At 42.7% G+C, this 27,547-nt stretch overlaps 1 protein-coding gene and 1 pseudogene across 2 annotated transcripts in view; both read right to left on the reverse strand.

The window, feature by feature from the left end:
- The window catches only part of MMEL1 (membrane metalloendopeptidase like 1), an 892,805-nt gene that overhangs the window by 183,781 nt on the left and 681,477 nt on the right, over positions 1 to 27,547 (reverse strand). For both annotated transcript variants that reach the window (XM_069239922.1, XM_069239921.1), the window contains exons 6-7: positions 11,687 to 11,782; positions 2,611 to 2,729 (exon numbers count right to left, since the gene is read on the reverse strand). In XM_069239922.1, the coding sequence (XP_069096023.1) occupies positions 2,611 to 2,729; positions 11,687 to 11,782 (215 nt within the window). The remainder of the gene's footprint in view (positions 1 to 2,610; positions 2,730 to 11,686; positions 11,783 to 27,547) is intronic.
- On the reverse strand, positions 4,723 to 11,579 carry LOC138302224 (small ribosomal subunit protein uS5-like; annotated as a pseudogene).

Genomic DNA, 27,547 nt, shown 5'->3' on the forward strand with positions numbered 1-27,547 from the left:
CCAGTGAATGCTGGGAAACCAGAAGAAGAGCGCAAGGTGGCAGGAGGTGGTGAGCTGCGGTGACAATAAAGGTAAGTGATTTTTATTTTTTAAAAGTAGTTTCCCCATTTTCTCCCCTCCCCAGGGTTTAATTTGTAAATAAAAATGTGCCGGGCCCAACGCTCTCCTATAAAAACATGCAGATGCTGCAATTAAATGTGCGTGCCTGGAATACTAAGGCAGTGTAGTCCGGAAGCCATCTTGGCCTCATTAATCCATTTACAGGCAATCCCTGCCCCTTCAGCTCACTCTTGCAGCTTTCTGCTTTCTTCCTTGGTGACTCTTTTTCGTTTTCCTCTGCGTTTTCCTCTGCCTCTGTCTTTCCCATGTGTCTTTTGCTCACAGTAAATGTTCGAGGCAGAAAAACGTTCCGGACCTCAAAAATAAGTGCCAGTGCCCCGCACCGGAAACCACCTGCTCAAATTCAGCACTGCCCCTGCCCCCTCCCCCCCAGCAAAATACCCACCCCATCCTATACATTTGCGCGGCTGCTGCTGATATGATTTTGCTATGAATGTTTTGTATTCATGAGAAAATGGGTAGAACTGTAATCTGCAATGATAATACCTATTGTAACCGTCAATGTGCTGTTGGCAATTTGAAACACATGATGTAGGAATGTACCACCGTGCACACATGTTGCGAAGACGTTATTCATAAACTAAATCTTGTGACCCAAATTCATGCTCAGATATTTTATATATGAGTATTCATTTGAGACTGTTTAGAAGCTGGCGAGGTCTTAGCTGAGCTGCTGCTTTTGGTCCTAAGCGACTGAACAATTGAAAAAGAACTGTTTAAAACCCGAACATCCGTCTCTCAACTTCCAATTAAGATTTGGCTGAAGAGATATGTAAATCAAGATAAATTAGAGCCTTTAGTAAATAACATGCAAGGGAGATAGGGAATTATTATGTGGAGAAGTATGCACAGAAAATATGGAAGTGTGTGATATTCGTGGGTGGTGAAACTTAGTAAAAACCTGATGCAAGTTCAGTGTGTATATGCCGAGTTGTAATATGTTTAGAAACAGAACGTTTGATAATAACGAATCCTTTCAATAAAATGTGAATGAGATAAAATGAGTAGATTCTTCCACCATGCAAAAATCCATACTGTTGTATACAATACTCCTAATACACATCTGCCTAGTTTATCAGTTACAACAATAATTCATATGTATATTTTTATACATCTCTTCGGGCACAAGACTCGTGTATAAAAGGATAAAGACAAGAAAGAAAAAAGACAAATATGTTGAGATTAGAAAATATTTACCACTATTTAATTTTAGGGGCTTGTCAAAAAGGTTTCATCTGATGTGTAGTTACAATTAGCTCATAGCTTGTGCAATATGTGCGTTAAAAAATGAACTTTCAACATGTGCCAGACAGTGCAAAATAAGTACATATTGCATAGACTCACTCCTGTGCCCACAAAGTAGTGCTTTAATTGGTGTATTGCACCAAGAACCGTCAATTTCTGAAAAAGGGAATGGTCTCAATCTAAATAACATGTAAGGGAAGCTTAGGTAGCAAAATCTAACGTAGTGAAGGTTCAAGGTTCATGGCATAATGCAAACCCATGTATGTTCTTATAGAAGGCATACATGTTAATATGAATAGATTGTACGATTAGGGGGCTGTTACCCTATTTAGGGCCTTGTCGCTGCAGCGGCGAATGCCACTAAATCCATTTTTTAGGCAAGACATCTGCACGGAATTGCAGCTGACTCAATATAATTCAATATAGAATTAGGCAAACAAAACTGCAATCGTTTCATAAAGCTGCACACGAACATAAACGTACTGTATCTTATGCTCTTACTACAGCTACATTTCACGTTTTAAGATTCTAGACCACACCCAAACTGGAAGGAGGTTGGAAACTGGAAATCACACTTTTCGGTTCCCACACGTGAAATTACCGGGTCTTTGCACACAGGCATGGTTTTGCCAGCTGTGGGAGAGGGCTGCAGGCAGAGCCTGACCCCCACCCAACATACACTGCTGCACAACTGCGTTGCCATGACATTCCTTGCCTTAAGGTTGCATGCCATACCGTCCTCATGTGCCAAAACCCGCAGTGGCCACCCTGCTGTCATTTATCTCCTGCGTGTAGCAGATGGTAAATGTCAGTGGAATTGTAAATGGAATCGGGGATAACCGTAGGAAAGGACCCTGTATTTCCAGGTTCGCATGGCTTTTCCCCATTCCAGAGTCAAGAGCTCTTAATGACTTGACTTTGATGGGGAGATACCAGCTAGAATCGTTAAATCCACCCCCTTGTACCCAGTCATAAACCTGGCAAGTAAATCAAAATGCAATTAATGTAATAAGTAATAATAAATAATGCAATAAATAGTAAATAAATAGTGTAATATATGTCATGTAAATCTAATTGGAAATAAACATTTAATTAGGCCTTTAATAGCAAGAGATGGTAGAACTGGCCTTTTCTGACATTTTAAAATTTCTAAAATATTTTAAAATTAAAATAAATCAGTAATGATTAATAGTGGACTACCCGTCCCATTCGACACAGAAATCCCAGTTCTACACAGTTCCTTACATAAATGATGTGCCTGCTGGAGTCCCGATCATCGTTCCACACAAACATGTCGATGAGCACTCGCTTGTTAAATCTGGAGTTCAGGATGGCTAGTTGCTCTTCTAAGACCCAGTTTGACTCTAGAGGACAAAAAAAAGTATCATGAACACATTTATAGTGTTTCACTTAATGTTTACTAAGTATTATTGAACATTTAGAATCTGTACCTGGTGTTCCTAGTTTTTACTCTACTCACTGTGAAGGGCGCAAGAACCCCTACTGACCCAGTAAGGAGAGGTTTATTTAAATTAGTGGTGTCTAGTGGAGTTCAAGGAGGCATGGGCATGGATCAGAACCCCCTACCTTGGGACTATTCGTTTACATGAACTTTTTCTAGATTGGTTCATTAGTATAATGTTGCAAGACAGAGCCAACTCTTGCACAGCACTTCAAACCGGACGTGGAAACTAATAACAATAATATTTTGTCGTTACACACTGGTCATAGCGACTCCCTCCTTTAACTCCTCTAAATCGGCTAGTTGTCCTTTTTATCATATTAATAGACATATTACCCAAGAAAGAACTCTAGGAAAACAACATCTCGGTTAGGACTCAATGAAAATGTGTCCTGATTTCCTTTACTCGAAAACTTTGGCCTGGTCTAACCTCTGGTTTCATCTAGTACTATAGTTACAGACATGGCTCCGAACTAATCCTGTAATGGAGGACTACACTTCAAGCTAATGTTCGTTAAAGTACTTGGCAAAGGATATTCTCCTGCTACAAGGAGTCTGTCGGCAGAACCAGATTGTCTGTTTATTCAATCGCCCATTGACATTGGTTGACGGATTTTTCTGGTCAACCGCAGGTGCCTGTTTCCAGCTTTTTATTGGCCATGACAGCAGGTACAGAACCCAAAAAGAGAGAGTGAGAACACTATATAAAGAGAGAGAGAGATTGTGAAAGAGTAAGATTGGAAAGAAAGATACAGAAAATGCCAGGGCTGCTTTTGGGTCCCACTCTGGGCCTCTCTGTGACCTTCTATGTATCTACACACCAGGCATATTGATATAGAAAAAGCCTACTGTTATGCCTCATTGTGATGGCTCGATAAAGAAAGCTAGTGCTGAGTAGGACCATGTGAAGACCTACTTGAGGGTGAAACCACATTTAATTTTCATTGACCTCCTGCAGAAGTAGCTCTATGTCATACTTTCAATGCAGTCTAGATAGGCCTTGTGCTGATTCCATTTATTGCTGGTTTATCATCTTGATTCTTTATATAGTGACCATGCAAAATGTGGCTTGTGTGAAATTCAACTGACAAAGTGAACTAGTCGCATGTGTGAGGCAAGTAATGAAAAAAGGGACCATAATAAGACATAAGTGACATTTGTGATGGTGCTCAAAGAGAGTATAAATACACTAGTGGGCTCTGCTCACAACACGTTTTTAACTAAACAGTCACAGGGTGGCTTTCATACAATACATTCAAGGGCCTTACAAACAGTTACGGGTAAGTCACAGATTGCTAGTGGTGCCCAACAACATCTAGCCAACACTCATTTGTCATTGAAAAGATGTATGTAGTTAGCAAAGCCTGTATGAACATGTTCCTGTACCACAGCATTGTGTGAATTCCTCATAACCAATTAAAACTCGGGCCGGATAGAAGACATTTTGGGTTGGTGTTTGTTTCTTCAGTTTTCCATATGAGGATCTTTCATGTATCCCATTTTCGTGCTTCTTTTTAGTATTGCTGGTGTATGTATGTTGTAATAACACATTGGCATTTATGAGTTTGAAGACCCTTGCATGATAGGAGAGCACCTTTAATTATATATGGGCACATTGTAAAAAAAATATCCTATACTATGTAGAAATTACATTTACATTGATCTCTATACATTTATACCATGCTAAATTTGGAAGGTATGATTAGGAGGTTCCTCCAATTCCTTTGCAGTTTTATAGTTCTGTCTACAATGTTTTGTACCGGACATTGCTCATGGTTTAAAAACAAACAAATTTATTATTTTACTTACAAATAAAAACAGATCTGGTAAATTATACACAAAATTAACCCACTGCAAAGACAGTTCCAACTACATTTATTTTCTAGCAGAACATGTTATGTGGGTGTTGTGTTGGGGGCAGCTGCTGCCTGGGCCCTCTGCACAGACTCTCTGGTGTGGGTGTTGGCCAGGTGATCGGTGCACTGGTATGGAGACTTGGTAAAGACAGTCTCCTTCCAGCGATCTGTGGTGAAGTATCTGTAGGTCTTTGAGATAGCATTAAAGGTGGCCTTCACAAATTTGCCCAGCGTGGCTGTACAGCTCCTGGCTGAGGTGTATCTGTCATCAATACCAGCCATCAACAGCAGCTTCTTGGGGACCGACACACACACTATGCCGGTGCAGGAATGAGATGCTCAAGAATAGAACCATAGCTGCCATTCACCTTACAAGGCACTATGATGGCTTGCTAATATTACCCCAGTAACCTCATCGTACAGGTACAATGGACAACTTGGCAAGAATGATAGTCTCGTGTTTAGCAGTAGCAACCTCCTTGGAGCATTTCACACCCAGCCCAACATGGCCATTGTAGTCTCCGATGGCCACAAAAACCATGAACCTGGTACTCTGACCGACTCTGGCCTGCTTCTGGACCGGCATGATCTTCAAAGCCTCGTTCTTCAGAAAGGAGGCCAGGAAGAAGAACTATGTCCGGCACATGTCAGAGGTGCACTTTAAGTGCAAACAAATCACTTCAGGAGTCAGCCACTAACATATATTTTGTTTAATGTGCTTCAGTGGTTTTCAGGATAAATTGTGTGTTTAATTGCCCACTAGCCTGTATGTATTAGGGCACGCTGGAGATTTCTTGTTATTAAATTATCGATTTAGGTAATAGTTTCTAAGCCTAAAATGTTTACGGAATGCCCTTTTTCGTTGTTTTAAGTACTATGACGCACAAGGAACTTGCACCTTATTGAGTAATTTGTTTAATGCCCTGTATTTATGGATTAGTAGTCAGCATAAAAAGGAATCAGTAGGCCTGGACAACAGTTTATACAGGTGCCTTTCTCGAACTAAGAACGTCCGGGGCTTACTGATCTAAACAAACCCCTCCAAAACAACGTCCTAAATACAGGTTTAAAAGTATATTTACAGTTTAGCTTTACAAAGATGTTATATAACAATACTTTTATGACTGGTAAGATTTCACAATTATGGAATACTTCATTTTTAATGTTAAAATAATGCATATGATCTTTTTTTTCCTTTAGGGTGATTATATAGTCGGAATGTTCAGTATGAAACGGTTTTAATCAACTATGCTAATAAATGTGACTTTGACATTGTAGTTTTATAGTTTGAACTCTAGGTGTTTATCAGCATTACACACACATATTAGAGAAAATTCCCAATGTTTCACACAGAGGAAAAGTTCCAGACTCAATTGCAAGTATTACCCTTTTTTCCTAGAAGTTTTTCTTTGCTGGCATGTATCTTACTATTAAATCTTGCTGCTAGAAACTTTATGATCATTGTATTAGTCCTTATTGATTGTAATTTATTTTGCCCCCGATTCAAGGTTTTGCTATTGTGAAAGACAGATGTTTAATGTGCTATGCAGACAACTGCGGTACCTCATTCGAATTAGTAAGGAACAGGAAATCTTCAATTTCTAGAGGAAACTCTCAATAGGGAGTAAAGTCCACAGGGAACGTTTCCTCAGCCATATGGCTGGTTTGGAAGAGATAATTCAGGTGGTAGATTATGATCATACATAAAGTGTCGTGCTGGAATTTGAGCACTTTCAGCCTCTTTAAATTTTAAATGAGGCTGTATTTCTCGTCCAAAAACCAAACTAGAAGACATTTTCTTATTATGTTTATGGAATTTCCCGAGCTTCCTGATAGGAGCATGAACGTAAATGTTTGGAATATTGTCTCATCTTCAACCATAGCTGAAGCCATTAATATGGTACAGCAAACTGTAAACAATGGTCTATGCATCCTTATTTACAATCTATAGAGATCTCATGGTGTTGCCTGATTTACACTACACACGTAAGCAGCCAGCAGCTGGTACGGTCCTTCAAAGCTTCCTAACTTCCCAAGGTGTTCTAGGGATGACAGCACAGCACCGGAGAAGTGGTCAAACTGACCAGTTCCTCATTATGTTGGGAGCCCAATCTGGTAACGAGTCAGGCCTTCATCATCCGAGCTGTTGATCTAACATGGAAATCTGACTCATTGGGAAGGCAAACAGCTATTTCAAAGTGACACATCTTTAATCTCTTTGTGCCTCATTGGAATGCAGCAAATACCAGAATTCCCAAATGAGGCACAAGAATAGACATTTTAAATTTGTCAGTCAAAGCTATCACCCCAGGACTCCTTAAATAATTTTACATGGCAGGTAAACAGTACCTCACTGTCTCCTGCCCATTGCTAGAGACAGGCACATATTTACAAGAAAATGACGCAGCGTGGCCCTGCAAGCCAACTTGTGATGCCATGAGGAAAGTGCAGGGAAGTGTTGTGTTTACAGCAATACGACGCATCTCTGTACTTTCCTCTGTTCTGGCACACTATTGGCTGCCTAGTGCCAACGCAGTCACTATTACACCATGGTGCAAGGGGCCCTGCATTGCAGGTATGCTTGTTTATGTGGAGAAAGGGCCACCTTACTACACATAAACAAGCATTAATGGTGTTCTCCTCTGTCTATGTATGCTCCAGAATGCAGCACACATAGAAAGAGCAAAAAACGAGGACAATTAAAGGTATTTCTCATCATTGAGCCACTTTTATGCCACCCCTAGGGTGGCGTAGGTATATAACACATTCCTAGGTTTACGAAACCTTGTAAATCTGAAAATACGTCAGATTCCATGGGTGTTGCATGGGGATCACCCATGGAATTCCCCTTTCAGGCAGAGTTATGTTAGAAAAGGGGCCATATTTACAAGACCATGAAAAGCCGCAGGTGCATTGTAAATATGCCCCACAATTCCACTAGTAAATGTGCCTCATTGTTGATAATTAAAATAGAACAATATATAAAGCGAGGGGTTTGGTATTGTGTGAAATTGCACACCACATAAACGCAATTATAGAACAAGCATTTACAATGCGACGTGTCTCACATTTGCTCATGTTAGAGCTGATCGCATTGTAAACTCTTAAACCGACTTTTCACCTATCGGGCAAAAGTGCATTTATGTACATAACCCGAAAAAGTGAAATCAAGTATGTAAAGCGCTCGACTTCTGCCAAGCGAGATCGTGCTCTAAATTAGAAAAAAAAAAGTCCATGAGCCCGATGGAAAACAGCGAGCCTCGCATGTTTTCTGTACTTGGTCGCTGCGCTCGAGGAGGGCTTGCCACTGGAAAAGACATGACATATGGGTGCCTTTGACTAATGAAAGCAAGCAGATTTTATTAGGGAAGCCCACAAACCAATAAAAGGCACTGACGTGAAGTTGACAGGGCTCCGAGCCCTTTTCTAAATACAAAAGAGTCTCCCTGCGATACGCATGCGCGAGCGCATGCAACGCAGGCTCGACCCTAAAAAGCCACAACTTGTAAGCAGGGGCGTCGTCAACCCCACACATTAGCAGCTACAGCAGGTGTGGAGTTTTGATGGGCCTCTTCGGTCTGTAACTCAGCAGACAAAGGCTTATAATTAATAATAAAGGGTGGGAAGGTGAGTGGATGGATGGATGGTTGGATGGATGTGTGAGTGGGTGAGTGAAGGGGTGGATGGATACATGCATGGATGAATGAGTGAAAGGATGGAAGTAAGGATGGATGAGTGGAAGGGAGGAAGGATGGATGAATGCATTTATGTATGTATGAAAGAGTGGATAGATAGATGATGAGAGAAAGAATGGATGGATGAGTGAGTGAGTGAAAGGATGAATCAGGAGTGAAGTGGTAAACGGATGGTGGATGAGTGGATGGAGTGATAGGGTAGACAAATGCATGAATAGACAGATAGATGAGTGAAAGGATGGATTTAAGGAAGGATAAGTGTAAGAATGGATAAATGAACAAAAGGAGGGAATGGATTGAGGGCTGGATAAAAAGGGTGGAAGGGAAGAAGTATGAAAGAGTGAATGGTTGGATGGCTGAGTGAGTAAAAGTGCGAAGAGATGATTGAAAGGGTAAATGGATTGATGGATGTGTGAGTGAAAGGGTGAATCAATAGGTGCATGGATGAATGAGGGAAGGGATGGATGAGTGAATGGAAGGGAGAATGGATGAATGAGTGAAAAGGTAAATAGATGGATGGATGAGTAAAAGATGTACGAATGAATGAATGATGAAAGAAAGTGATGAGAAAAAGGATGGATGGATGAGTGAAAGGATACAAAGATAAATGAATAGATGGATGGATGACTTAGTGAAAGGGGTGACCGGTGGATGAGTGAAAGGGGGGATGTATGGATGAGTGAAAGGATGGATAAAAGTATAGATGAGTGAAAGAATAGATGGATGACTGAAAGAGAGGTAGATGGATGGCTGGATGTAAGGGTGAACAAATAGATGAGTTAAAGGGTGACTAGATGGATGAATGAGTGAAAGGGTGAATAGATAGACAAACAAGTGAAGGGGTGGGTGGATGGATCAGTGATTGAAAAGACAAATGAGTGAAAGGGTAAATGGATGGATGGATGGATAAGTGGATAGATGGGCCGAGAGGTAGATGGACGAGTGAAAGGATGGATGACTGAGTGAAAGAGTGTATGGGTGAAAGGGAGCATGGGTGATGGATGGAATTAAAAGATGGAGGAGTGAAAAGGTGGATGGGTCAACAAAAGGATAGATGATGACTGAAAAGATGAAAGGGGGATGTATAAGTTAAAGGATGGATATGTTTGCTGGATAGGATTGATGATAGAGCGGCGGATCTGGCCACTGATGGACCCAAAGATGGAAAGAATGGTGACAAACTGAATGTTGGATGAAAGACTGAATGGATAACAGAATATAAAAGTGAAATTATGATTATCAATACGTGGATGGTATGCTGAAAAGATGAATGGATAGATGCTTTGATGGAAGAGACAGGTAAGCTCTTCTGGGGAGTGATTACTTGCTTCTTTTGCTTGGTGCCATAAGAGCTTTGGTTCAAAGTGGTGGGTATTTCAATTTTCTGGCTACTTTCTTGAATGTAAGTCTATGAGGATTCAAATTAAAACAGTCCAAACAAGTTATTTCTTGCAAAACCACTACTTGTTGTGTTTACGGGGTGGACGAAGATTTAGAAATCAATGAGTGCTCCAAATATAGATGCACGTAAATAAACTGCAGCTGAAAAATGTTTCTGATAAATTCCTCCTTTTATTTAAATCCTTCTGCCAAGCTTAACAGCATTTAAAGAAAGTTAATGCGTAAACGCTTTAATAGTTTTTTGAACAAGGCAGCTTTTGTACAGCCCTTCAAAAATTCAGAAATGCTACAAATAAACTGAGCAATTCTGTATGTTAATATTATGTTGTAGAATTTGAAGAAATAATAATTACCAGCTGTGCCAACCTTAGCATAACCAGTATTCTTTTGTGCAATGCTAGAGCTGTACACTCGCTTTGAGTACTCAAGTTAGTTGACCAATTAATTTTAAGCATATGAAATAAACCAGAGATTTTACTAAAAACCTCACCAATTATAGTATTGTGGATCCGAAGATCAAAAGTAAAAAATCTTTATGTATTTTCACGTTTAAATATTTGCAAAATATTTGGGGGGAAATGGATATAAATTACAGTGGATTAGTAGATCCTCTTTGGGTATGGTTAGCATTTTTAATAACTTTTGCACCAGTTTAAAGTCTACATAAACCTGTCCCAAAATGTGTTTGTATGAGCCCTGAAAGCCGCGCAGTAATTAAGCAAGAAATAAATACTAATTACAGTGGTTGTAGTTCAGCCTTAGTTATGGTTGGTGTGATTTGTTTTGCGCTATAAAACGTGTCCCGTCCCCCCAAAAAGGTCTAGGTTAAGCCCTGAAAATGTTGGACATCTTGGTCAAGTGGCTCACCAGTTCAAGAGATGATAGCTTCCCTTAGGACAGGTGTAGATTACATCTTAAACGTCCATTTTGTTTATAGTGCAGAGCAAAAGGACTGAGAACAACATCATTAACTTTTAAACGCGCTGGTGGGCTACTGCCCTTTCAGTGATTTTCCAACTTTGTGATATATTTACTTAAATACATGTTTTGCGATTTTGTAAGTAAAATGCATAGAAGGAGGAAAAATAGTTTGTGAGTTTTTCTGAACCTACTCACATCAAGGAAGCTCATGGGCATTGGAGGAATCTAAAAGAAAGGCAAACTTCTAGAATCAACAATCTGGGACAAAAATAGTAGCAAGTTGTCAAAGAATACAACATAACATTAGTTGAACGTGTTTAAATGCATTGTCCTTTTGTGATGTCATCGCTAAAAGATTATTCAGACAGGAATTCACATTACAGGAGAAGACTCTAGTTCATTTTAGATTGGGAACATTTAACATCCCATGGACAGACAACCATCTTGGCAAGGGCCAATTGAAAGGCGTGTCCATGCCCTGTTTTCAGAAATGTATGGAGTTTATTTGCTAAAGGAAGAAGCTCCGGTTTAACATCCTTCATCCTACACCTGAGCGGGATTCCAGAGCTCTGTCCTCTATTATTAGCGTTCCAGGCAGTTTCTGGAACAACCTGCAGCCAGAAGCCTGGAGACATCAGAACAATGATGGTGGCGAGATTCTCAGGAATGCACTCAGTAGATTATTAAGATATACCTCGACTGGAAACGCCTGTCCAGTCTTCTGGACGTTTTTGACACTGCTCTTGTCATGAATCTAACACCAAACATACATTGCAAATGAGGATGAAACACCAAACATACATTGTAAATGAATATCACATATTAGAACATGCCTCAAAATACCCTAATGCCAGACTCAATATCTTTGAACTTTGACATCAGCCCTTCCACCTCTAACACACCGATATAATGCTCCGTCAGACAGGATAGGATTATTTGACTTCATTTATCAGTATGAGCACCAGTATTGTATGTGCACTGGTTACCTTTGGTGATATTCCAGTGAGGAGAGGCCACTGGCCAATCTCCAACCATGGCAATGAGCTCGAGGAGAGGAGAGGAATCCCTTTGCTCGATGTAGCCTGGAACAGAAGCACAGTAATGACAGTTAGAGTTCAGACAATGTAAGTCGATGTTAACTCACTCCCAATTGTAAAACGTTCTACCTGCCACAGTATGAGAACTTATGAATACATATACATCTTGAATGATCTGATTACCTCCATTGGTACCTTATAGAAAAATACTGAATGTTTTGAGTGCCCATTTCCCATGGCAACAACTGTAGTGCTGTGTATTGTCTGTTCCCAATTTTTACTGCTGTGGGCTCACATCAGTGAACAACCAAGCGAGTGTTCGTAGCTGTGATGCCACACTACCCATTCATAGAATCCATTGATATGCCTCCTCTCTGCTCTTCTTTTGCCTCTGATGGACTTAACAAAGCCAAAGCGAGCGATGAAATTGTGGGTACCACCTCATCCCCGTATGGGGGCCATCTACATCCCTTGTGTCTAACAGAATTAGGGAATCTGTGTATCTCTGTTGGGCTTGCCAGCAGCTCTGTCACGGCTGCTGCTGAGTGCTGCAGCTGCTCCCTACTCTGTAATACATAGTGGGTTAACTGTGCTTTCTCAGAGAGGGAAAGTGAAAGCCAGATAGAAGAAAGCCTTATTGTTTCAAACCGTAGGATGGGGCAGAACTCCAGAGTGATGAGTGAGAGAGACAGAGGCTAGGTATATTCATATACATTTACATCAGGCAATTTGTCAGGAAGGACCATATTTGCTAAGATCGTCTCGAGGCTACTCCCCAGCTGAACATCTGGTCCATACAGCCTCCTCATAGTCACAACAAGCTTTGCTTCTGCTGTCTTTATAGTTCATTTTCTTAAATGTCTTAATTTATTTGAAAACTACACTCTAAATAGCACATTTTTCAAGGAGGGGCTCGATCTGCTTGTCTACATCCTTCCTTTAGATTTCAATGGGCTAAGAATGCCGGGACGTGTATCTGCCTGTTCGCATCATACTTTAAACACGCCACTCAGCCCCTTCTTCACGCAATAGCATCAGCTTAAAAACTAAGCTTAAAGGTGATCACCGATCATTTTATTTAAAATAGCAGTTGCTGACATGACAAACTGGCTGGACGACTCCTACTTTGGGCACTGATGAGACTGTACAAGTATGAAGTGCTCCAATCCAACTTTCCATGGTACTCTCCCTAAATGTCAAAAGGCATCATGGGTAAATGATCAGAGGAAGGCACCTTTGCAGCATTTAAGCATTTTTAAAACACTTTCTGAACATCCCTAAGACTGAAAAGTGCATGAACCTCCCTATAGAGTTCATGTGATTATGTTTTACTGGAAGAGAGATTTTGTTTTTTTTAATTCACAATACTTTTAAAAACTGTGCACCCCACAATAAGTTAATAAATAAAGTACGCTTAGAATGTCGACCAACTAAGGTTAAGAAAGCAATTATCAGTGAACTGGGCACATTTGTAAGCAGTTTACTAAAGAATATTTCCTGGAACCCACAATTTGAATTACAAGGAGTCAATTATGAAAACGATTATCGGCCTAATTTTCACAAGGAAGGTCAGAAATGTACTCCTCCAAAGCTACTTTTGTTTGGACTGACTTTCTAGGTCTTTACAAGGCATTTCATGAGAGCTCCTGGTAAGCTGCAACAGTTGCAGCACTGCTGAGTCACACTCAGTTGCATGACTATTTCGGTACAATGTACAATGTTACAAATGTAACAGATGAACACTTTAAATTGAACAAGGTGATACTTCACTGAATTGCACTTTTTTTCAACACAGGGAAAACCTTTGTCCCAGTGGAACTTACTCCCTCTCTGCCATTTTAGATGGCGCTTACTCCCCCTCTCACTCTGAAAACTGGTTTAAATGTACTAACTTGGTTAACAATTTGGCCCAAACAAAATATAAAATATGTAAGTGCACAAAGATTTTTAGGGAAATAATACGAATGGGTGATCTTCCATTAAAAGAGTGAGGCCCATATTTATACTTTTTTAGCGCCGCATTTGCGCCACTTTTTGATGCAAAATCGGCGCAAACTTACAAAATACAATGGTATTTTGTAAGTTTGCGCCGATTTTGCGTCAAAAAGCGGCGCAAATGCGGCGCTAAAAAAGTATTTTGTAAGTTTGCGCCGATTTTGCGTCAAAAAGCGACGCAAATGCGGCGCTAAAAAAGTATAAATATGGGCCTAAGTACTATAAGTCTTGTATTTACATGACCAATAATAATCAATACGTATTTCATGTATGGTTATAAAAAAATGTATGGTTCTATATAAAACATAAATGATGTTGTTGCTCTGTATTCCTTTCTTTAGTCTACAAGACGCCTATGTGAAAGAACGGTCAGTAAAATTAATATGACACCGTAAATTGTGTATGTGAGGGATTTTTTATACAACAATCATGTTTTCTGTATATTTTGAACTCCCCACTTATACATTGCTAGTACTAAACATTAATTTTGGGACTGGAGAAGAGGGTATTTGAGAAGACACCTATTCTTTGAGAATGCAAGAAGTATTATAAGGACATTTGTAGTGGGAAAGACGTGGTCTGGCTAGAAGCATTTATGTGTAGAAGGTGCAGTATATTGGGGAGTGTTGGGGCTGCAAACAGTGAATACGTACTATGTAGTGTTCTCTATTTGACTCCATCTGGATCTGCTTTACCATAAGCTCACAAACAAAGTTCATTCAAAAGCATCTTTTAAGAGTTCACATTTTAACATCTTTTTCAAGATAAGAGTTTTAGGGGCCTGATTTTAGGGCCTGATTTAGCGCCCTTCTACCGCCACATGTGTGTGCTGTATTTAAAACACGGCACACCATGGCGCAGGGTATGGGGAAATAGTGTCATTTTTTTAACGCCTTTGGTGTACTCTGCAGGAGTAGCGGCAACATTTTAGCACTACTCCTGCACAGTACACAGAGGCCTCAGTGGCAGGCACCCTTTTAATGCCTGCTCTGAACAGGCGTTAAAAGTGCAGAGAAAAAAGGTGCAAGGAAACCTCTTAGATTTCCTTGCACCATTTTTTTGCCCCCCTAACTGGGGAACGTCCCCTTTGCATACATTATGCCTGGCGCAGGCATGATAAATAAATATCACTATCTTACACAATAGTAAACGCCAGCACACATGTAGAGGAAAGACGGAAATGAGAATTATGTAGCAACAGATGTTTGGTGAAAGGGAGAAATCTTCAAAATGTTACAAATTAAATAACTTTAAAATAAGCAACATCAGTAGGAGTGTTCGCTACATAAAACTACTTGAAGAAACAAGAATCCTGAAAGGAAGAAAGACAAAACATAACATAAAGCTGGATCATGCAAAAGGATAGAGTAGGTGAGGGTTTTGCACCTAATGATTGGCTTGATGTGGAAATAGAAATGTCAGACACACTACGGGTGTCTGACATTTGACCTCTGAAGGCAGAGTCATGCCAAGTTTGCAGGCGTTCCACATAAAATAAAATTGTATAAATCTACATTAAATGAGTCTAATATCCAATTATATAGTTAGTGGTTATCATCTACAGATGACTAACGATGATCACTATCTACAGATGACTAACGATAATCACTATCAATATCCAACATGGGGAAGCTACAGATCCCTGACTCTGCTACAGCCCAACATGATCATTCAGGATACCACCAATTCGAATGCTCCTTATAAATCTAAATACCATCAAATTAACCAAACCTACCCTAATTCAATGACTCTCTCGTTTCCAACAAGTCATAAAGCTGCACTACACTGAATAGAGTTGTCATGGCCTCGGCTCATATATTAAAAAATCATCAGGAAAGAATGCATACTGTCCATTCTGATGCTAAAGCTAACTTTATTGAGGAATACAGGTCTACCTCTCCTACTTCACTGTGTGCCATCTTCAAAGTCAGGCGTGCAAATATGTACACTCTAGACAATTCTACTCCAGCTTCCCCAAATGCTAAATGTAAGGAATCACTCTTTTCACTCACTAAAAAAAAAAACCTCCTCCCTGTACTGTACACTGGTTTGGGCATTACATGTAAATACATTTCAATGCATTAAACAACTTTATACTAACCAATTACAAATTAATGACATATGATAAATAATAAAAACAAAAAAATTATAATTTACCAGTGGGCTCTATAAAATTCCCAACTAAAAGCCCTAAACCGTCATCATTGGGAATTTTTGTAAACCGTTGACAACTTCTTTTCCTCCAGAGCGCCATATGCATAACAGGTAATATCGATCTCCTCATAAAATGTGAGAATATAATATTTATTTATTCATGCTTATTTATCAGCATATAAAGCACTAAAGAACAAGTTCCTTACCTTCGTTAACATATTATCTGGTAGAAGCACATTCTAGTTCCAAATTCCTTACCTTAGAATTTCCCCAGGCGTCAGACTGGATCCAGAGATTTTTCTTTGAACAGTACCCTCGTGCGCCATCAGGTGGTGTCAGTTGACTCCGCGTCCGTCGTTGATGTTGTGGTCACCGTGATGCCATCGCAGTCGTATATATAGGCGCCACCCCGGTGCGCTGATGTCTGTTTTTTTTCACAACTTTCCACACCAGAAGCGCAGAGCCATGAAGAACACTGAGGTCGGTGTGCCAGAACTAGGGCCCTGAAAGGGAAGTCCTTGTCCCTAGAAATCAGTTTGCAGAGCCGGGAGGATGGGTGGGTGGGTAAGGAATCTGCAACTAGAATACACCTGTACCAGATAATTAGTTACCGAAAGTAACTAACTTGTTCACCTGATAGAGACTTCTAGTTGCATATTCCTTACCTTAGAATAGATACCCAAGAAGAGGTGGGTCGGAAAACCAAGTTCATACTAAGAAGTCCTGCAGGACCGAACGGCCAAAGAAACCACCCCTGTGACCTAAATGTCCAGGCAGTAGTATTTTGAGAACGTGTGCTGGGACACCCATGTTGCTTCCTGGCAGATATCCAGAATTGGATCTCCGTGTGGTAATGCAGTGGTTGTGGCAGTTGCTCTGGTAGAGTGAGCACACACACCCTCAGGGATTTACTTTTTAGCCAAAGCATAGCACATTTTGGTGCATAGGACAAACCATCTACAGATGGTTCTTTTCTGCACCACCCTTCCTTTCTTTGCACCAACATAACCAACAAAGAGTTGGTTGTTGACCTGGAAGTCTTTGGTACAATTAAGGTAGAATGCCAATGCTCTTTTTGGATCCAGATGGTGGAGTCTCTTCGCTTCATGAGAAGGATGTGGGGGTGCATAAAAAGTAGGGAAGGTAATGAATTGGCTAACATGATTGGGCTTAAATGCCTTAGGCATGAAAGAGGCCCTGGTACAAAGCACCACTTTGCAAAAGATGGACAGAGATGAAGGTTGGCTTTGAAGAAAGAGCTTGCAGCTAACTCACTCTCCGAGCAGAGGTGATGGCCAAAAGGAAGGCAGTTTTTAAGGTGAGGAGCTGAAGAGGACAATTATTGAGAGGTTCAAAAGGAGCACACATGAGGGAAGTGAGTATCAAGTTCAAATCCTACTGGGGCACTATGAACGGGGTAGGCCGAAACATGTGGGTGACACCCTTGAGGAATCTCCCAACAATGGGAGATTTGAACAAGAAGGGTTGATCAGGAAGTCTGAGGAAAGCAGAGATGGTAGACAGATAACTCTTAAGGGTGCCCTGCTGGACAAGAGAGAGTACAAATAAGAGAACCTCAGAAAAAGGTACAGAAAGGGGATCAACAGACTTGTTGGTACATCATGCCACAAATTCGTTACAACGACAGGCGTATACCGTTTTGGTGGAGAGATGTCTGATTGCCAAGATAACATTATAGACTTCAGGAGGAAGGTCAAAAGCTGTCAACTGCTGCCTCTCAATCTCCACGCAAGAAGGCAGAGACCGGACTGGTTTGGGTGAAGAGCCGTCCCCTGCTGCTGTGACAGACGATCCTCCCAAAGAGGCAGTCTGAGCGGAGGATTGATGGCCATGCTCAGAAGCTTAGGATAGCATATTCTTCGAGCCCACTTCGGTCATTCTTGATCTTCTTGAGAACTCTGGGCAGAAGTGCTATTGGAAGAAAGGTGTATAGGAGGCCTGAATTCTACTCAAGACAAAAAGTGTTTCTGAGCGAGTGCTGCTTTGGAAACTCCAGTGCGCAAAACAGCTGACATTGCGCGTTCTCTGCAGAGGCAAACAGATCTAATCAAGGCTCTCCCTATTGCTGTAAGAGACCTTGTGCCACCCTTGGATGGAGACACCATTTGTGATTGACCATGCATTGGCGGCTGAGTTAGTCTGCCCTGGCGTTCAGGTGACCCGCCAGATGTTGAAACACCAGGGAAATGCCATGGCGTTCCAGCCATGTCCAGAGGCACAGAGTCCCCTGACAAAGGGTCCATGACCCCACCCCGTCCTGCTTCTTGCAGTACCACAAGGCGGTGGTGTTGTCTGTAAACACCTGCACAACTTTCACTTTGAGAGAGGGAAGGAATGCTTTTGATGCAAGCTTGATCACCATGAGCTCCAGAAGATTGATGTGGAGCCCAGACTCCACCACAGACCCAACGCCTCTGATGCATCTGTCACTACTGTCAGATCTGGTTAGGGAAGAGATCTGCCTCGGTTCAAAAGCCACCACTCCAGATCTTGTGCAGTTTCCTCCGAGATCTGTACCATGTTGGAGAGATTCCCTTGATGCTGCGCCCACTGGAACTTCAGGTCTCACTGTAGAGCTCACCTATGCCATCTGGCATGTGTGACCAGCAGGATATAGGAGACCATGAGGTCTAGCAGCCTCAGAGTCATTTTCACCTAAACCAAGGACAGAGGCTGAAACATCAGTATAATAGCCTGAATGAATATCCTGGACTTGCCACTCGGGAGGATAGGCCTGAAACTGCACGGGGTCCAGAACAGCTCCAATGAAAGGGAGTGTCTGAGAGGGAGTCAGGTGTGCCTTTGGCATGTTTCTAGTAAACCACAGTGAATGCAGGAGGTTTGCTGTAGTCTGCTGGAGGTGGGAGATGACAGCATGTGGTGTCCCCACTTTCAACAACCAGTTGTCAAGGTAGGGGAACACTGAAACCTCTAACCTGCGCAGATGAGCTACGACCAACACCATCATTTTCATGAACAACCAAGGGGTTCTGGCAAGGCCAAAGGGGTACTCGGTAAACTGAAAGTCCTTGTGACCTACCTTCAATAGCAAATAACATCTGCTCGCAGGCAGGACGGGAATGTGAAAGTAGGCATCCTGCAAGTCCAATGCTACTATCCAGTCTCCAGGGTCCAAGGCAGATAAGCCCTTAGCCAGACTAAGCTATTTGAACTTCTCCTTCCTGAAGAAGAGATTGAGGGACCAGAGGTTGAAGATAGGGCAGAGGCCCTTGTCCATTTTTGGCACCAAAATGTAGAAGGAATAACAACTACAACCTACTTCTGGCACAGGGACCCTCTCTATGGTTCCCTTGGCTAAGAGAGCTGTCACTTTCTCACAGAGAAATGCCAAGTGATCATCTGTCATCCAATCGTAGGATGGTGGAATGGCCAGAGGGGGTAGTCTCAAAGGGGAGGGAGTAGCTCCTTCAGACTATTTGCAAAACCCTCCGTGATAGATTCCCAGTGGGGCAGGTGATGGCAAATCCTGCTTTAAACTGGTCTGTAGTGGAGTGATGGACTAGGAAGGTTTGGAGGCTTGGGTGGTGGACTGGACCTACCGCTGGCTCCCTGATCTACGAGAACATTTGATCCCGCATCCTCGTCCATGCATAGGCTGGACAGCATGCACAGCACTGTGGCTGGAAGGTAATGGCCGCAGTTGGACGCTCCTTTCCTAGCCACGAAAGAGGCAAAAAGCGGGCTGCGTGGGGCAAAGAGCAGCTGCAAGGCCCAGGGACTGAGCCATAGCCTGGGACTCCTTAAAGCGATTGAGCGCTGAGCCTGCTTTGTCTACGAAGAGAAGGGTGCCATCAAAGGGCATGTCCATAAGAAATTGCTAAACATCCCTCAAAAGCTAGACATCCTCAACCAAGTGCGGCGCCTCCAGGCCACTGTTGATGCAATCGATCTAACTAGTGAGTTGGTCCTGTCCAGCCGACATCAAATTGTGAACTTGGCTGCATCTCTCCCGTCAGCAAAAGCTTGGGAAAGAACGGCCCTAACCTCCTCTGGGAGCTGTGGCAGCACCTGCGCCCCCATATCCCATAAAGTATGGGAATAGCGACCAAAAGGGCATGCAGCATTCACGGACCATAACGTCAGACTAGAGGAAGAGAACATTTTCTTCCCAAGTTGGTCCAGTCATTTTGATTCCCTGTCCGTGGGTGTGGAAGGGAATGCACCAGAAGAGGAAGAAGAAGCCTGGATGATCAAACTCTCAGGTGTAGGATGTTGAGTCAGGAATTTAGGGTCGTTAGGTGCAGGCCTATGTGACTGTCGTGTTGACAGGAGCCCCTGTGCCTGGTTTTGACCACATCCCCAGCAGAAAATCAGTGAGGGCTTCATTGAATGGTAACAGGGGTCCAGATTTAGACACCTCAGACTAAAGCACCTCAGTCAGGAGGTTAGCCCTGACAGCCATAGAAGACAGCTTCAGGACCAGGACCTCAGCTGCTCTTCTCACCACCATTCAGTCTGAGGCTCCCTCCATCGTAGCCACAGTTAGGAGAGAAAGCATGCCACCATCAGGGGAGGTGTCAAGAGCACTGGCTTCATCCAGTTCCTGAGCCCAGTCCATTTCAGTATCTTCTAGCTGGAATTCTTAAGGGTACAGTGACCCCTCCATACTGTCACCGTAATTGTACCCCTAGGCATAAGGGCCAAGATCCAATCTGGGGAACAAAGTCCCGATCAAAGATGGATTCGGCATTGAGCGACGTTGTGTTGGCTCCGGATCGGAGTTAGGACGAGTGGTGATGGCTCTGCGAACGGTCTTGTGACCTTCCTCTCGAATGAGACTGGAGTGATGCAGAGCTGAGTGCCGGGCCGCCAAGAGCTTTAGGGACTGCTCCCTCAAAGCCTCAAGGTTCATGGCTCAGCACTCAGAGCACTGATTCGGGACATGGTCACGCTCCAGGCACCACAAGCACATAAGGTGCGATTCCGTCACTGACATTATGCAGTGACAGGAGTCACATGGCTTGAATCTGGTCGTGTGGGAAGACATCTTAACTCCCGGGGTAGGTCAAAAACTTCAACAAAAGGTAGAAAAGTCAGTAAAAAAGCAACTGATGGCTAGCCCTTCTCCACATCTGCGAGTAGGCTTGCATGTAAAGAAAAGAACTGACTTTTGCTCACCAGGGTGGGTCTATATATGACCGTGATGTCATCACGGCAACCACAATGTTAACAGTGGATGGGGAGTTGACCAACGCCACCTGACTGCAAGCAAGGGTATTGCTCGAAGAAAAATCTCCAGATCCAATCTGACGCCTGGAGGAAATTATCAAGCTTCATGTTGTAGATGATGGCTATGCATGTCTACTAATGTTCCTTGGTCTTTCATAAGCTATGAAACTGTCAACTTCCAATATCAAGTCTTAAGAAGGTTATGCTCTTTTTTCACACCAGGACCAATTTGTGAAGATTAAAAAACACACACAGGGCAGTTCAGCCCCGCCATGAAATGCAGTGTCTTATAAGGCATATTCTGGCTCCAACAATGTTTGATCCACTAAGCAATGCACTGGTGGATTCCAGAAGAACTACACAACTGTAAGCTAATTATGTGCAATTTTACATAAGGACCTCATACTAAGAAGATGTCTAGAAAGCTACATCATTGGATATCTAAGTAGTGTAGCATGTTAAACGTGCAAAAAACACCGGTCATACTCATAATCAGTTCTCCCAAATTTCAAAGTTGACCCCATTCTACAAACTGCAGTCAACATTGATGGACTCTACCCCTCAATCGCTTCGGCAATTAAATGCCAGGAGTTCACCATCGATACTGCATTATTGCTTCCAACACCTGTATCTTTCTTTCTTTGCTCACAGAAGTTAAACAAACACTTTCTGCCCCCTCTGCAATTGAAAGCTAATACCCGAGCACTTATCATATCACAATTAAGTGGAGGTAATGCCATTCTTGCCTGTGCCCCACAATCCTCGTTTATTCCGGTTAATACTATTCTCCATGCTGAAGTCCACCTTCTATTGGTGCCTCGTATCACCAATTCTAAATACCCTGCAATAGATCTCAATTTAGGAAGCCCAGGATCACATTTAAAAGTGGCTGCCTCACATATAAGATCCATCATCTACGTAATGCACCTTACTTATCAAGACATTCTTACAATTCTGCGAAGCAGTAAGGGCTGAGGAGAAAGATGCTTTGCCACTGGAAACACTAAGATCCTGACTTAAGAAAAATGGCGCTGCACCGAGTGCAGTGCCACTTTTCTTGCACCCCTGAGAGCCCCCCTAACGCCACCATGTGTGCATTGTATCTAAGACACGGCGCATCATTGCCATAGCTAAGGGAAACTAGCATCAACATTTTTGACGCTAGTTCAGAGCTTTTCTGGATTAGCATCGAAGAGTTTGATGCTATTCCTGCAAAGCCCATTGAGGCCCATTGTATCCAATGGTATGCCTCCTTTTAACATCTGCTCTGAGCAGGCGTTAAAAGTGCCAAAAATAAAATGATGTAAAGAAGTCTCTTTGATTTATTTGTGCCATTTTTTCGGCCCCTCTAACTGGGGAACACCCCCTTTGTATATATTATGCCAGGCGCAGGCATAATGCAGCACAAAGGGATACAAAGTGGCACAATGCATGCGCTGCACCACTTTGTACATTTGGTGCGGCGATTTTGGCCTCATTGGGGCATATCAGTGTAAAAAAATGACGCTGATGTGGCACAAGCAGACACTAGGGGCTCTTAAATCTGCCCCAAATTTTTCTAATATAACTGGCTTTTAACTAACACTTCATGTTTGCAGGAACCAGATTTAGGAACTCACTGCTCCCTACGCAATTGTGAAAAGTAGATTTGTTACTATTGGCTTCCACCTCCATGCAGGAAGTATTTTAAAAATATGGAAAAGGTGTGACTAGCTAAAAAGGCCAATCTACAATTCAAAGTAGTTATTGACAGGAAGAAGCATTAGCGAAAATTTATAGCAGGCTAATAGTCAACAGAATACAAAATTATACTGCAGAGAGCAATATAATTTCAACAGCAGAGGCAGGGCCTAAATTAACGATTTGAGAGTGACTATTTTTTTAGAGGGTTTGGCACTCAATCAAATTAAGTTATTCATTAAAGAAAAACAATGGCCAACAGCATAACAGAAGCAGTAGGTCTGAATGAATCACTGTAGAGTGAGAGTATTTAAAATAGAATTGTCATTGTTGATTCACCTGCTGCCTCCATTTATTTAAATCCCATGAAGGCTGTTTGTTTAAGAGCTAATGTGAGACCAGCACAAAAATGTTAACCTAATGAATGCTGTACAGAGGCAAAAATAAATGTTATAACTAGCTTAGGTTCCACCTGTTTAGAAAGCACTTTATCAATACTCCTCCTCCATCTTCTTGGTTCCTTCAACTTATTTGGTTTCCCGTAGCGGACTCTCTGCCGTCTGATTTAGCGCCACCAACTGCATCTATTTGTACTCACCCTGCAAGACCACACCCATCCATTTTTGGGCAGTAACTCAAGACAATCTTCATAGTAAATCTCTCCCATGTTTTATGTTTACTATGAGCCATTCCACTGCTGTTTAGCGTAATCCCTCAGACCAGGCACTACCAAATGTGAATTGCTTTGCAATCGTTTATAAGAATGCACTATTCTACCTCTGTAAAATGCGGCTTTTCACTTAATTATTAGTGAAAAACATACTGCAAATAAGAATCCAGAGTGGAAGTGGACTGTTATTGTATCATATTGTATTGTTCTTTAAATAGGTGAATCTCAGCAGGATTGGGGCAGGCCTGTTAGATATCTAGATTTTGGCCCTGATTCCTGTGTGCATAGATGGAGAAGTTTTGATGCCTTATTCAGTGCTTAATTTGTAAATAAAAACGTGCTGGTGCCCAAAGCCCTCATCTGAAACTCGTGGCTGCTGCATTTAATGTGTGAGCAGTGAATACTGAGGCAGGGTAATCCTGAAGCCATCTCGGACCTCTTCAATCCATTTCAAAGCCACTCCCTGCCCCTTCAGCTCACTCTTGTAGCTTTCTGCTTTCTACCCCTGTGACGCTTTTCCGTTTTTCTCTTCCTCCGTCTTTCCCATGTGCTTGAGGCAGAAAAATAAGCGCCGGCACTCAAAAACAACAAGCACAATTTAAGCACTAGCCTTATTACTTATTGTTGGACTTTTTTTGCTTATGCAGGGTCATCCCCAATCTTTTTGCCTCCTGCCTTCTATTTTCTCTGACCTGTTGCTGTTGGCTTTTGAACTCTGAGCACTTTACCACTGCTAACCAGTGCTAAAGTGCATATGCTCTCTCTGTAAATTGTATTGTTGATTGGTTTATCCATGATTGGCATATTTGATTTACTAGTAAGTCCCTAGTAAAGTGCACTGGAGGTGCCAGGGCCTGTAAATCAAATGCTACTAGTGGGCCTGCAGCACTGGTTATGCCACCCACATAAGTAGCTCTGTAATCATGTCTCCGACCTGCCACTGCAGTGTCTGTGTGTGCAGTTTTAACTGTAAATTCGACTTGGCAAGTGTACCCACTTGCCAGGCCTAAACCTTCCCTTTTCTTACATGTCAGACACCCCTAAGGTAGGCCCTAGGTAGCCCCAAGGGCAGGGTGCAGTGTATGGTTAAGGTAGGTGTTATAAGCAGTGAAGTCAAGAGAACATTGTCTGTCAATGTAAATATGTATATAATTACATGTATATCAGCGTAACATAGGGACATAGAGTTGTGGTTAAATTTGTACATAATTTAAGCCTCAAGTAGTAATAATAGAACATTCCGTTCACCCCAGAATGTTGAGACATTGGAATTACCGGGAGCTTGCTATAGAATGTTGAAGTGGATTGTGAAGTGAGTGGCTTGTGAGGAGTTCAGAATTAAACATCTTCCTTGAGTATTCTTGAGTTATCTGCATGATTACTACAGATAACTTAAATTGGCGACAAAGGTGGGATACCTTATCTACATGTAAAGAACTGCGCAGGGGCAGTGTGACTCCTCACCCCTGTACCTGTTAGTTGACCACTCTTCCTCCCGGGTGATGGTGTACCGAGACGTCCATTGTGAGCAGATAAAACTTAATCTTTCAATCAACAGTCAAGGCGGGTGAGTCCTAAATTTGTCTCACCGTCGTGAAGTTTTGAAGTAGACCAGTCTCCGAGATGCAGGACGTGCACCGTCAAGTCTGTGGCTTGTGAAGGGTAAGGGAGGCGATTATCGCAGCAGCATGGTCGGAGCAGCATTTCTTTGCCGAGAATAGGAAACAAAGGACAGAGAAGCAATAGATGCGGAAGTGTTCCTTATAGCTAGCTATCGGCGCCAATCAGGCGTTCCTGGCTCAGAAGGAGGTGTCTTACCTGTGGAAAAAGAAGAAGGGCGTGGAAAAGCGGTGGCTGAACCGGAGCACCTCCAAGTGCTTAGGAGGCGCTCCTTTGCACATAGGAAGTCCGTCCGGGCAGAACGGTGGATCTCAGCACTGACAGTCTGGAGAGAGTGAACACGTATGAGGGTTTCCTCGTGGCGCTTTGAGGGCGCCATTTGGAGAAGCTCCTGAACGGCCAGAGACGCGCTTGTATCATACTCAAAATCGCGTCAGGAAACACTCCAGGAAGCCTTCGGACGTGGTGCGATTTGAGGGCGTCATCGGAAGGCAGTTCCTAAGCGGCCAACTCCATGGCAGCATCTTGATCCTTAATTGTGTATGTCAGCAAGCTTCCGGATCGCGGCAAGAACTTAAAAAAAAAAAAAAAACAACTACAAATCCCAGTAGGTTTTGACGCATATCGAATGTTATTAGGATAAGGGCCATGTGCTGTCAGCATTTCGGTCGTTATTGTTATTAATGTTGAGGGAAATTCATACTTTCCAAGGGTCGGAAGAATTCTTTAGTTCTTCAAAAGGACATAAGGTACTTCTTATCAGAACTGTGTGTAGTTAAGCAATATTTAACTAACTGTTAAAATTTATATGGAAACACAAAGTAAAATAGTGCGATAAGTGTGAATATATGTGCTCATAATACTTAGGGGGTCATTCTGACCTTGGCGGACGGCGGAGGCCGTCCGCCAAGGTACCGCCGTCAGAACACCGCACCGCGGTCGAAAGACCGCGGCGGTGATTCTGACATTTGCCCTGGGCTGGCGGGCGGCCGCCAAAAGACCGCCCGCCAGCCCAGGGCAAATCAACCTTCCCACTAGGATGCCGGCTCAGAATTGAGCCGGCGGAGTGGGAAGGTGCGACGGGTGCAGTTGCACCCGTCGCGTATTTCAGTGTCTGCTGGGCAGACACTGAAATACTTTTTGGGGCCCTCTTACGGGGGCCCCTGCCGTGCCCATGCCATTGGCATGGGCACGGCAGGGGCCCCCAGGGGCCCCGCGGCACCCCCTACCGCCATCCTGTTCATGGCGGGAGAGCCGCCATGAACAGGATGGCGGTAGGGGGTGTCAGAATCCCCATGGCGGCGGAGCGCGCTCCGCCGCCATGGAGGATTCAGACGGGCAGCGGAAAGTCGGCGGTACACCGCCGACTTTCCGTTTCTGGCCGCGGCTGAACCGCCGCGGTCAGAATGCCCAGCGGTGCACCGCCAGCCTGTTGGCGGTGCTACCGCCGACCTCCGCCATGGCGGTAATTACCGCCATGGTCAGAATGACCCCCTTAATGTTGCAATCCCTGTAGGTATAATACACTGTGTGGACATTGTGCAAATAGAAAAATCTGTAGGAAACATGGCTGCAGCTAGCATGACTCAACCTCCTCCCTTCCTAAATGATGCAGGAGAACCAAGCCTATTATGGAAGGACTGGAGAAGATTATTTGAATCCTACTTAATAGCGATCGGTGGAGAAACGTTTTCCCCACTAAGGAAACAGCACATTTTACTGCACAATTTAGGTGTACATGGGCGTAAAGTGTATGACAATTTAACGGATTTTGGGGAGGAGGAGGAGGATGAGGATGTAGAACTTGATGTATACGATAAGACTCTTAAAAAGTTAGAAGGACATTTTGGAGTAAAAGTAAATATCGTTTTAGAAAGACATAAGTTTTTCAGTAGAATCCAAGGGAGGGAAGAGAGGGTCTCGAGTTACATAGCTTGTCTGAGAGGTCTGGCTGCGACCTGTGATTTTGGACACCTGGAAGACTCTCTTATTAGAGACCAACTAGTGAGATGCACTAATAATAGTAAAGATCAGGAAAGACTATTAACTACAAGCCCTTCCTTGAAGGAAGCTATAGAGGTAGCAAAAAGCATTGAGCAAACAGCAGAATGTATAAAGGCTTTTAAAAATTCTTCCATTAAGGAAGAAGTAATGGAAGTGAAACCTATACCCAACCAAGATAGTAAGGAACATAATGGATTTGAGGAACACAAGGTTCAAGAAATCACCAATAAGAAAAGTGTTGTGGGGAACTGTAGGAATAGGTGTTTCAGGTGTGGTAGTGTGAAACATTTGGCTAACAGCCCAGAGTGCCCAGCTCGAAATTGCATATGCAGGAAGTGTGGTTACAAGGGGCACTATGCAAGAGCATGTAAGGGAGAGAAAAGTGAGAATTATGGTAGGAAAATTGTACATAAAGTGGAAGAGACCCAAGATAATCATAACAAATTTGTACTGCAAGTGGTAGAGAATGAGGTCAC

The sequence above is a fragment of the Pleurodeles waltl genome, chromosome 6, assembly GCF_031143425.1.
Source record: "Pleurodeles waltl isolate 20211129_DDA chromosome 6, aPleWal1.hap1.20221129, whole genome shotgun sequence".
In the NCBI taxonomy this organism is placed as follows: Eukaryota; Metazoa; Chordata; class Amphibia; order Caudata; family Salamandridae; genus Pleurodeles; species Pleurodeles waltl.